The sequence below is a fragment of the Acomys minous genome (genome assembly GCF_964271855.1).
Source record: "Acomys minous genome assembly, chromosome: 6".
Lineage (NCBI taxonomy): Eukaryota > Metazoa > Chordata > Mammalia > Rodentia > Muridae > Acomys > Acomys minous.
Window position 1 is genome coordinate 118,679,010 of NC_140487.1, and position 12,432 is coordinate 118,691,441.

Consider the following 12,432-nt stretch of genomic DNA (forward strand, 5'->3'; position numbering starts at 1 on the left):
AGACTGACATTTTCAGAGTAGGGTGGACTTACAGATCTGCTACCACTCTCTGCTCTGTGGAAAATGGTAGTACATGCATATGGTGAAGACTGTTAACCTGTGGCATTAACAGAATCACAGGGAGAGAGAAAGACACAGAGACAGACACAGACAGACAGACAGACAGAGAAAGAGACAGAAAGAGATAGACAGAGAGAAAGACAGAGAGAGAGACAGAGAGACAAGAGAGAAAGAGAGAGACAGAGACAGAGACAGAGAGAGAGAGAGAGAGACAAAGAGAGAGAGAGAGACAGACAGACACACACACAGAGAGAGAGAGAGAGAGAAAGAGAGAGAGACAAAGAGAGAGAGAGAGAGAGAGACAGACAGACAGACACACACACACACACACAGAGAGAGAGAGAGAGACAGACAGACAGACAGACACACACACAGAGAGAGAGAGAGAGAGAGAGAGAGAGAGAGAGAGAGAGAGAGACTACTTTCATGGGCTAAATAGGTGGCTCTGTTGCTGAAGTGCTTGCTTGCTTTGTAAACAAGAAGGTCTGAGTTTATCCCCATGTAAAAAGCTAGGTGTGGTGACACAAGCTGGTAATCCCAGCCATGGATCCCTGGGGCTCACTGGCCAGCCTGGCCTACTTGGTGAGCTTTGGACAACTGAAAGATACTATATTTTTAAAAAAGTGTGTGTGTGTATATGGGTGGGGAGGGTACCTGAAAATTAACACCCGAAGTTGTCATCTGGTCTCCACACACACACATACACATACACGTGTACACACACACACACACACACACACACACACACACAAACACACAGCCTTCCAGTAGCTGGATCTAGAGAGAAGAGTCTAAGGGGACTCCACAGGCACCTGGCCATTGCTGCTGGTTTTAAAGAGGAAGGTGCCTTAAGCCATGGAACGCGGGCAGCTCCCAGAACTGGAAGATGTCTCCAACTGATAGCCAGCAAGGAAAAGAGGGGCTCTCATCTTGGTAACTGCAAGGAACTGAATTCTTCCCACAGCCTCAATGGGCCTGGAGGCCACCATCAGAGAGGACCTCAGATCCACCAACACTTTGTGTTGGCTTTCAGTGTCCCAGATTTCTGACCTGAGAGCTGTGAGGTAATAAATGTGTTGTTTGAAACAAAAAGTTAACATGATGAGGGAAATGCTCTGTTCTAACTTAGCTGCCAGAGGCCGCCCTAACCACTTCACAGCGATGTGGTCTCAGGACACAGCCACTGGCAGCAAAGTCCCCATTGCGCATGCTCAGGAATGGCGCCCGAAGGAGACTGCACAACTTGCCTGCACCAGAAAGCAATTAACCAGTTTCCCATTCATTCTGCCTGCTCAAAGTTCTCTCTCAAAGCAACAGAGATGGCCCGGCTGCAAAGCCTTTGTGGGGAGGTTCCATCTTCCAGATAACTTCCACTTGAACGCTTAGCTTCACTTGCCCACTGGACCAAGGCTCTCTGGTCGTGTCAAGCCAAAGCGGTCAACGTATCCAGATCCTTACACTAGCTGCTTTGACATCTGGATGTCCTTTGCAGCCCCACTCTGACAGACTCCTGTTTAAAGAAGCAACTAGGTTTCCTTTACTCTGAGAACCTGTCTTTTGTACCCCATGTAGGACTCAGTGGGTACCCCCAGGACAGCCTCAAGGCATTTGTAGGAAAAACATGTTGTTACACTGGATCCCCAGCAGAGGGCGCCAGCCCAACGTGTTGCCTCAAAGGAGGTCCAGGAGCCCCTTGAGGATTCCACAGCTTTAGGTGGCCTCCTTATTATCTTGGTGAGCTCACGGGGATTTTTAGGTGTTCCCAAAGCCATGCGGAAGAGCTTGGAGTCAGAGACTCATGTCTGGAACCACTCAGCCACTGCGGACTGGCTGTGTGGTTTTAACCGTTCTCAGGCCCATTTATACACTTTAGGACGACGGAGGATAATAACAATAATAGTTTTTATTCCATAGGGTGGTGTTATGCGTGTGTGTGTTCATATGTGGTAGTGTGCATGTGTGTTCAAGTGTGCATTCATGTGCATGCGTGTGCCTATCTCAGGAGTCTGTCCGTGGGTGCTGTCCACCCTGTTTTATGGCACAGGGCCTCTCCCTGGCCTGGAATTTGCCAGTATGGCTAGGCTGGCCGGCCAGGGAGCATCAGGGAGCACCTCAGTTACTCCTCTAAGGAAGCAGCCTGGTAGACACGCCTTCAAAAGGCACGCCTCCTAAGAGATTCTAAAACCTGTCGCGTTGGCAATGAGATTAGTCGTGATAGAAATACGGGGTGGGGGGGTGGAAGGGGGGAGGGGAGGGCGAGGGGCGCTTCCGCAGAGCAGAAGCCGCTAGCTGGGACACCGCGGGCGGGCGCAGGCAGCTGAACGGACTGAGTCTCCGTTTAACCAGCATGCAAAGAGCCCTTCGGCCACCAGGTGGGGACATTTCCTCATTCAAAGGTCCCAGAAAAGCCTAAGTTAACAACCACCTTTCTTTCACCAGGCTAAATGATGTGCACCTGTCATGGAAGCGGCTTAATGTGTGTTAGTGTGTGACGGAGGCAGGAGGATCGCTTGAGTGCAAGAGGCCATCTCATAAACAAAGGAAGAAGGGCTGGGGAGATGGCTCGGTGTGTACCGTGCTTACAATCAAGCACCGTAAACGCCAGGCACGGCCGGGGCATCTGTAGCCCTAGCCACGGGGTGTGTGGAGGAGGGTGAAGACAGGCAGATCCCGGGAACCCAGTCTTTGAGCTCCAGGTTTAAGCTGGGACGGAAGAGATGGCTCAGTGGTTAAAGTGTTTGCCGGTCTTTTGAAGAGCTCTGAAATTCATTAGCTGAGCGCCAAGGGATCCCATGCCTTCATCTGGCCTCTGTACTCATCTGGCCATGCATGTACTAACACACACACAGACACACACACACACACAGACACACACACACACACACACAGACACACACACAGACACACACACATACACACAGACACACACACACAGAGACACACACACACAGAGACACACACACACACACACACACACACATACACGGGAGGGTAGGGGGAGAGAGAGAGAAAAAAAGAGAGAGACAGAAAGAGAGAGAGAGAGGCCAGTACAATATACTTCAGGAGGGTATAGCGCTGAGCTGAGGTGGGTTAAGCTGGCAGGGGACAGTTTGAATCACACTGAAGCCAGAGCAGCCATTTTGAAATTCGGTCTCCTTCCTTGCTGGAAGTGCTTCCTTCCTTTTCTTCTTGCTCTTCCAGTCTGAACCAGAACCTTAATGGCCACACACCTCAACCACCTGCCTCTCAACCCCTTTCCCAGTCTTATTTACGGACCAGTGCTTTTTTTTTCCAGTACTTTGGGCTCACCACATGTGTTCGCACCCCAGGACCTCTGCACATGGGATGCCCTTGCTCCCCTGGGTAGCTGAGTCCTCCTGGACCTTTTCTGGCCTTTCCTTTAGAGCTCTGATGCTGACATGTGCCCATTCGCACGTCTGTGGGAACTCATGGCCTGTGCCTGCTTCCTGCTTGCAGGACCATGTCACTCTGCCCTGGCTTCCCTAGGTGCTTCCACACACACCAGGTAAATATCTGTGCAGTGAACTCTCCAGTTGCACTAGCCTTTAAAAACACCTGTGTTGGCTGGGCGTGGTGACACACACCTTTAATCCCAGCACTTGGGAGGCAGAGGGAGGTGGATCTCTGCGAGTTCGAGGCCAGCCTGGTCTACAAAGTGAGTCCAGGACAGCCAGGGCTACACAGAGAAACCTTGTCTCGAAAAACCAAACCAAACCAAACCAAACCAAACCAAACCAAACCAAAACCCAAGTACGCATGCTTACGTGCTAAGTGCAACTGCTGTGTGATTTCAAGGCTGTTTTTGTTTGTGCCTTTTTTTTCTTCCTCCCTCTCCTTAGATTTCTGAACTTTATATTCAGTGGTACGGCTTTGTAAATTTTTATTTTTAACCTGTGTGTTGGGGGAGGGGATGGGTGTGGGGGAGGGGGTAAAAGAGTACCCTTGAGGACCAGAAAAATATGTGAGATCCCCTGGCACTTGAGTTACAGTTGGTTGTGACCCTCACTGTGGAGAAAGTATGGTAACTGGGCCTGGGTTCTTTGAGAAAGCAGCCAGTGCTCTTAACCTCTGAACTGTCTCTCCAGCCTGTTGTTGTTTGTATATGTGGGCCTGGGCACATGAGTACATAACCCATTGCTAGGTGTTGGGGCCCCTGGAACTGGAGTTACAGTTGGCTGTGAGCCTCATGAGGGTGTTGGGCTCTTTTCGTAGCATGCACTCGTAACTGCTGAGCCATCTCTCCACTCCCGGTGACTTCCATTTGAACGAGGCCAAAGACAGTAGGTGGCCAATTATTTTTATATCAAATCCCACTCAATTTCTGCCTGTACAATAATGCTTCTCATTAGTTGCCGTGTCCAAGCAGCTTTCAGTCTCCATAGGAGGCCGCCCCGCCCCCCCCCCCCCCCCCCCCCCCGCCATGCCCTGAGAATGTCTCTCAGCCTCATTTAACGAGACCGTAATAACGATCATGGTGCTATTTACTTAGCATCGTGTGCCAGGCGCCTGGATGCCTTTTCTCGCTCCATCAACACAAGAGCCCGAGAGGTGCATGGTTTGAGATGTGAACCTAAGCTTAAAGCCTCGTAGCCAGGGAATGGCCGAACGAGGTTCCGGTCCAGATCTCTCTGTCCTTAAACCGGTGTCTTTTGAAACCATTATGATTTTTCAGTCTTATAGTCAGGTTCAAAAAGAGAGATCCCCAGGCCTTGTTGAAATGGCCCAGCAGGTAAAAGTGCTTGCCATGTTAGCCTGGCAGATGAGTTCAATTTCTGCCACCGGGGTAAAGGTGAGGGGTTGGGAAACCCACTCCGCTAACTCTACAAAGCTGTCCTCTGATTTCCATATGCCGCCTCCTATGGCGTGCGCTCTCTCTCTCTCTCTCCCTCTCTCTCTCTGTTTTTGAGACAGGGTTTTTCTGTTAGCCTGGCTGTCCTGGAACTCCCTCTGTAGACCAGACTGGCCTCGAACTCAGATATCTGCCTGCCTCTGCCGTGCAAGGTGCTGGGGTTAAAGGCGAGGACCACCATATCTGTCTTAAAGTCTCCCTCTTAATATGCCAAGAACGAATCCTGTTCTTCTTCTTCTTGGTTTTCTCACTGTGGGCACCGAACAGGTTTCTGTGCCCTTGCAAGGAGACTTTGTCATGTAGGTGACCGTGTGAAAGGGGGATGCGACGGTTACTTTTGATGGTCAACTTGACTAGATCGAGGAAAGCTAGCTCTGAGCATTAGTAAAGCATGCTTCTCAAGTGTCTGGGATGGTGGTTTCTATGGAGATGCTGGGGACTCTAATTCAGAGACTGGGAATGGCTGGGGAGTGGGAGCTGAGACCTAAAATGGAGGAAGCAGGTCCCTGGGGTGTGTCCTTGAGTTGTCTCTGCCCTGGTGTCTTACGCAATCGCGCTCTCTGTTTCCACTCTATCATGAGGGCTGAAGATCCTCTGACACACATCCCTGCCACCAGGATGTTCTGACCACGCACAAGGGGCCACGTAACCACGGAGTAAACTCGCGTGGATTCTGTGTGCTCAGACAAGGTTCTCTGTTGTTTCCATTGGGTATTTTGTCACAGAAGTGAGAAAAGTAACACGGGAGGGAGGTACGGAGAACGATCTTTGAATTGTTCGAATTTGTTCGAAGATTAGGTGAACTTGGGCTGGAGAGATGGCTCAGAGGTTAAGAGCACTGTCTGTTTTTCTGAAGGTCCTGAGTTCAATTCCCAGCAACCACATGGTGGCTCACAACCATCTATAATGAGATCTTGTGCCCTCTTCTGGCCTGTAGGTATACATGCATGTAGAATACTGTATAAATAAGAATTTTTTAAAAATCAGCCCCAGCGTGGTGGCGTAAGCCTTTAATCCCAGCACTTGGAAGGCAGAGGCAGGCAGATCACTGTGAGTTCGAGGCCAGCCTGCTCTACAAAGCGAGTCCAGGACAGCAAAGGCTAAACAGAGAAACACTGTCTCAAACAAACAAACAAAACAAAACAAAAATCTTGAAAAAAAAAAAGACTAGACGAATTTTCTAGAAACACTATGGTTAATCTGCTGTGTGATGGCAGGCTGCTGAATGCCTTCTCTCTACAGTCAGAAATGAGGAAACATGGAGACTTATGCTGCCATTGTCGCTCTTACTCAGTACCTAAAATGACACAATCACGGGCAGCACTGGCCACTAGTGAGGACTCGAAACCATCTCCTCCATTGCTGGTGGGGATGAAAACCACACAGCTGTGCTGGACAAGTTTGGTGGGTTCTCTGGGTACCAAACAGACATTTCCATGGGACACTGCATCACATCACCAGGCATTCACGCCTCCTCTAAAACTGTGTATAGCACTGTGCTGGTTAGATTTATTATTGTTGTTGTTGTTGTTGTTGTTATTGTTATTATTATTGTTGTTGTTGTTTGTTTTGTAAACTTGACACAATCTAGAATCATCATGGAAGAGGAACCTCACTTAAGAAAATGCCTCCATCAGCTTGGCCTTTGCACCAGCCTGGGGGACACTCTCTTGATTAAGGATTAATCTGGGAGGCCCAGCCCACTGTGGGTGGTGTCACCCCTGCACAGGTGGTCCTCGGGTGCTTGAGAAGGCAAACTGAGTGAGCAGCCCAGGAAGCAGCGTTCCTCTGTGGCCTCTGCTTCAGTTCCTGCCTCCAGCACCTGAGTTGGCTTCCCTCAGGGATGAGCTGTGCTCAGGGCCTGGAAGCCAAACAAGCCCTTTCCTCCTCAAGCGGCCCTTGGCCATGGTGTTTATCACAGCCATAGAGAGCAAACTAGGATGCGCAGTGATTTGTGACGACCCCAGACTAGAGGTAATCACAGTGTTTATTGTATCAGTAGTTAAACAAACAGCAGTAAGTCCATACCGTGGACCACAACTTGGCCAAGGAGAAAAAGAAACAAAGCAGCAGTCTAAATACATCTGCAGGCCTGAGCGAAAAGGAGACCAAACCAAATCAAACCAAAAAACCCCTAATCTCAACAGACCACACACTGCATCATTTTACTAATGCAACTTTCTTCAAACAACAAAGATCACCAGTAGACAGTACCGGTTTCAGGGCTTAGGGGTGGTGGGAGGGGCCACCCTTACGGTGGAGTAGGCTTTACATCTCTGGTGGTGGGATGTTAGCATCTCTGCCCTTGAATCTGCACCTGCGATGAAACCATGGGCACCTACCGTCCGCAGGCAACACACACACACACACACACACACACACACACACACATACACACACAGCACCATGGCCCATGCTTTGTTCTGCTTGGATGCTGTTACAAGTCACACAAGTATAGCCCCTGAGGGAACATAGTGAAGCTCATGCTCAGTCTCTCTCTATTACTTTTGGAGCCTTTAATGAATCTTCACCTGCTTCAGATAAAGATTATTAAAGCGATGTGGTTCGAGGCTGCGGGACGCCTGCTCTTCTGCTGCAGGAGGCTCCATGTGTGCTCTCCCTGCACTTTCACACAGATTTTAGCCTGCCTGAATATTTAAAGAGCCTCTGAGCCTCTGTTTTTATTATCCATCTCTTTGTTCCACTGCCTTGGCAGTCAATGAATTGAGGCTCTGGCCCAAAACCACAGCTCATCAGAAAATGAAGGAAAAAAATCAAAGGAGGCTGCGGTTGAGCCAGAGCCTTCACCTCAGAGTTCCCTGAGCTCCAGGGGCCCCTCAGAGGCAGGTGGTAGAAGTGGAAAGGCCTTGGGAGGCCTTTGGAGAGAAAGAGGCCTCCCTGGGCACAGGGCAGGGGGTGGGGCGGGCAGTTCAATGCACCTGCCCTGTACACACCTTCCACACTCACCCAGAAAGCTGCGTCTGGAGAGGGGAAAATTTGGGAAACTCGAGGGCGTGTTTAGTGTCTTCTCACCTGTAAGACGAGGTCCGAATCCGCGTGCTTGCCGATCGTGGTGCTTTTATTTAAAAGAAAAAACCCGTCTGCGCTCTTCAAATAGGCTTTCATTCTCTTTGAGTTCCCTGCAGAAGGGTTCAGAAAGGGTTTGGTTAGAGACTCACATTCTGAGTTAGACTGAGAAAAAGTCTAACTCAGATGATGCAGCCTCCTAGCATCATCCTGTCCTGCGGGGCAAGGGAGAGACAGGGAGTGGCCAGGGAGTGACCGGGCCCTGCCTTTTGAAGCTCGTCTTTCCTAACAGTGATCACTGATAGAGAAAAGTTAAAATCTGATAATCAAACTCAAGGTGTTTTTTTTCCCCCCCAGACAGGGTTTCTCTGTGTTAACCTTGGCTGTCCTGGATTCCTTTGTAGACCAGGCTGGCCTCGAACTCACAGAGATCTGCCTGCCTCTGCCTCCCCAAGTGCTGGGATTACAGGTGTGTGCCTCTGAGCCCGGCTGGTATTTCCTTTTTTAAAAAAATATATGTATTTACCTTATGTGAACTCGTGTGTGCTTGAATGCTTATATGTGCACCGGGTGCATGCAGGGACATGGAGAGGTCAGAAGAGGGTACCAGATCTCCCGGGATTGGAGTTACAAGTGGTTATAACCTGCCATGTGGGTGCTGAGATCTGAATCTGGGCCCTCTGCAAGAGCAGTGAGAACCCTTATCCACAGAGCCATTTCTCCAGAGCCCTGATGGCATTTCTTAACTGGGGGAAGTAGAAACAAAGCTCTAAATAGACCAACCGTAATCCCGAATGCCACCGATGATGGCTGCCCACCTCTCTCCTTAGCCACAGCATCCGCTGCTCAGTGATGACCAGTCATGACCCGGCACTTACTAGTTCAGACACTGTGGCTGAGTCACTCTCCCCCTGGTTGCCTGGCACACAACAAATGCTGCCATCACCATTGCTGAGTTGGGCTTCTCAAACTCCTGCTCAGATACCCACAAGCTCCCCACTGAGTTTACAGCACCCAGTGATGGCCACCGAAAGCACAGGCGTCAATTGGTACTGTCTTTGTAAACCACTGCATTTCTCTGCGTAGCCTTGGCTGTCCTGTACTCACTTTGTAGATCAGGCTGGATTTGAGCTCACAGTGATCCTCCTGCCTCTGACTCCAGAGTGATGGGTTTAAAGGTGTGCACTACCACACCGGGTTCTTTTATAATTTTAAATCAATGCCCCCTTCTCTCCCCCGCCCCCATGTGTGTGTGTGTGTGTGTGTGTGTGTGTGTGTGTGTGTGTGTGTGTGTGCAGGTGTTCACACACCTCAGGAAGTATATAGAGATCATGGGACAACTTGCAGGAGTCAGTCGTCCCCCTTTCTGCTGTGGATGGGTGACAGGGATTGAACTTGGGTCCTCAAGCTTGCCTGGCAAGTACTTCTCTCTACTGAGCCATCTCCCTGGCCCAAGGACTGATATCTAAAGGTAAAGTAGGAAGATGCAAGATTCTATGTGATCCCGACTCTGCACAGACTCCCTCCCCCCCACCCCGCCCCAACACTGTATTATGGAGGTGTCAAATACACAGCCATCTTTAAAGTACACAGTGAGCTGGGTACGGCAGTGCATGCCTGTAACCCAGCACCGAGGCAGGAGGCTTGTATGTCCGAGGGTGGGCGAGAGTACAAAGAAAGAAAACCAAAGGGAGCCAGAAAGATGGCTCAGAGGCTGAAAGCACTGGATTCTCAGGTTCGTAATGGACTCAGGTTTGATTCCCAGCATCCACGTGGCGGCTCATGACCATCCGCAACCTCAGTTCCAGGGGATCAGATGCCTTTGTCTGCCCTTTGTGGGCACTGAGTGCACACTGTGAAAAGACACACATGCAGGCAAAAATGCCAGACACATGAAAGGAAAGAAAAGAAAGGAGTAGAAATTAAATTCCTATGAGCTCACCACCTTGTTTCTGTAATAATAGTTTGCTATTATTATTATTTTTATTATCATCGTTATTAGGTTTTGGGTTTTGAGACAAGTTCTCAAAGGTAGCCCAAGCTGGCCTCAAACACAGTGTATATAGCTGAGAATAAATGACATTTTCCAGACTCCACCACCTAGGTCGTAGGATTGCAAGTGTGTACCACCATGCCCAGCTTGCCATGTTTTCTGTTCCACTACCCAACGATTCATATTTCTGCCTCACAGCACACTCCAAAGTAAGCTCTACACAGTTAAAACAACAACAACAACAAACACTTTAATGGCACCAGACAGCCCTAAAACACCAACGATAATACATCTCTCTGGATTCCAACCGAACTACAATCCAGGCGCCCAGGAGACATCTCAATGCCACGTCTAAGAACAGCAGACCTCACTTCCATTTCTACTGAGAAACTTCTGGAAAGTAGAGTGATGGAGGCTGGGGATAGAAACGAAAAGCCCTGTGGTTGTGAAGTGAGGACACTCGGGGCTCTCTGCTCTCCACAGGTCACCACCCTGTAACTGAGCCTAACCAGGCTAGGCACTCAAGGATGACCCTGAACTCCTGATCCCACTGCTTTCTTCGCCTTTGGGCACCACAACCACCTGCAAGATGGAGTGGAGGCAGGTCAGTCGAGGCAGGGTCAATGTACTCGTGCATGCATGTGTGCATGCGCGCGCGCGCGCGTGTGTGTGTATGTGTGGTCTAGGAGTTTTCCGTCTTCTGCCTCACTTGTCAGCTTGACTTGCTGTAGGATGAAATCGTGGTGCCCTCTGCCATCCCGACAGTATTGCTCAGTACTCCATCCACAGTGCCCAGGGCTGCCACACCAGGCAGATAGAAGTGTTCAGTAAGTACTTATTGCATGAAAGGACTGATGATGCCGCGAAGGAACGCTCAGCCTCTAGCTGTGGAAGGTGCTACCTTTCATTTCCCGCTTCGGGATCAATTCTGGATGCAATATTGGAAGCCGGGTCTATTTCTTTCACTGCCTTTGGTAGGCAGCGTTTCTCTACCTGATTCTGGCCCTGTGCAGTCCCCCACCTGCCTGAAAATACTGTAGTCATTTGAGGGTGTTAAACTGTGATTTGGTTCTCTCTTAATACCAGAACAAGAGCCAAACAGCCTGGGAGCTAGTAACTTTCCTCCAAGTTACACCTGGGCATGTGAGGTCAGGCAAGGGGATCTCTCTGACCGCTGCCACATGGCCCCTTAAAGGACAGAGCGCCCTCCTAATCGCAGCTGCACTAGGTGAACATCCTGGGTCTACGGTCTCCATCAGGATGCCTCTGGGGACTAGGTGTGACTGCACTTAAGGAGGAAGGGTTGGCGGCTGAGCAGCTGCCTTGGAACTGGAGCCTGGATTGGAGAGCAATAGGCAGGGACACGCCTCCTCCCATCGCCGCTGCTCTCTGTCAGTCTTCCCTGGAACTCCACTCACCTGGCTGCAGGAGGAAGCTGGGGCTTTGTCTTCCTCTGAGAACCTGGCGGGCTGGGAGCAACTTGCCAGCTCCAGGGCGAGGCGGGCCCGCCGCGCTCTCCTGCCTGGCCCGCGAGGCGCGTTCTTGCCGGGCCTGTGTACGCGCGTCGCCATGGCAACGCGATGGGGGCTGGGTCAGCAGGTGAGAGGCGTGGTCTGTGGGGGCGTGGCCTTTGCGGAGCACCCACGTGTGTGTACTCTTGAGAACTCATTTCGCAGCGGGGGAAACTGAGGCTCAGAGTCCCCACAGCTTTTATAAAAGAGTGATCAAGGAGCTTGAAGGGGGTTGTGTTTATTTCCTCTGTCGAGGGGGTGCGGTGACAGGTGGGTTGCGACGCTGGAGACTCTTGGAGGTCAGCACACAGTCTAACCCAGACCCACCCCTGCTTGGGTGAGGATGGTGTTGAGTGTGAAGTAAACTAGCCAGACAAAAACCAGGATTCTTTCTCTGAGCTAGGGACCAGCTGTCTCTGACATCACAGCCCTTCTATCCTCATCGTTGCTTCCCTGTTACCAGCGCCAGTTAGCCATTCTTAGTCTGTCTCCTTGCCAGGGCCCCTATACACATTAGACTGCGGCCCCCAAAGCTGACTTGTCTGCCCAGTGGGCACAGGACCAGGATGTCTTGAGAAGAGTGACGTCTATATACATCTGTAGGCAACCACCACCAGTAAAGACCTGCTCATGCTGCTGCATTCAGTGGAGCTCAGGAGCGCTGTGAAGGGGGAACTGTCCAGGATCAACTCTCTGAATCCCAGGGCCACCTCCAGTGAAGGAATGCTAAGCTCCCCCACTGAGCTGACCTTCAGAGCTGCTGGACTAGAAAGTAGCCAAGCCCGATCTACCTTCCTCCCCTACGGCACAGAATTCTCCAACCCCATTCCACGAAGTCCACATTCACTGGGGAACAACAAAAACCTGCTTTGATTACATCAGGCTTTATAATAATGCTTTCTGGGTGGAGTGAGGGCCTTCCTCTTAAACAGTGGCAGGATACAAAAATAAAATAAAATAAAATAAAATAA

General features: G+C 50.4%; 1 protein-coding gene across 7 annotated transcripts in view; it reads right to left on the minus strand.

Moving 5' to 3' along the window:
- Positions 1–11,503, minus strand: part of FHAD1 (forkhead associated phosphopeptide binding domain 1) — a 117,752-nt gene extending 106,249 nt beyond the window's left edge. For 5 of the 7 annotated variants that reach the window (XR_014779805.1, XM_084784908.1, XM_084784907.1 and 2 more), the window contains exons 1-2: positions 11,369–11,490; positions 7,964–8,070 (exon numbers count right to left, since the gene is read on the minus strand). Coding sequence is in view for 6 of the 7 variants with exons in the window: in XM_084784908.1 (XP_084641034.1) it covers positions 7,964–8,056 (93 nt within the window). In the remaining variant the exon portion in view is untranslated. Of the gene's footprint in view, positions 1–7,963; positions 8,071–11,368 lie in introns of all 7 variants that reach the window. The other 2 variants (XM_084784911.1, XM_084784910.1) reach the window with 1 other exon arrangement.
- Between the last annotated feature and the right edge of the window lie 929 nt (positions 11,504–12,432).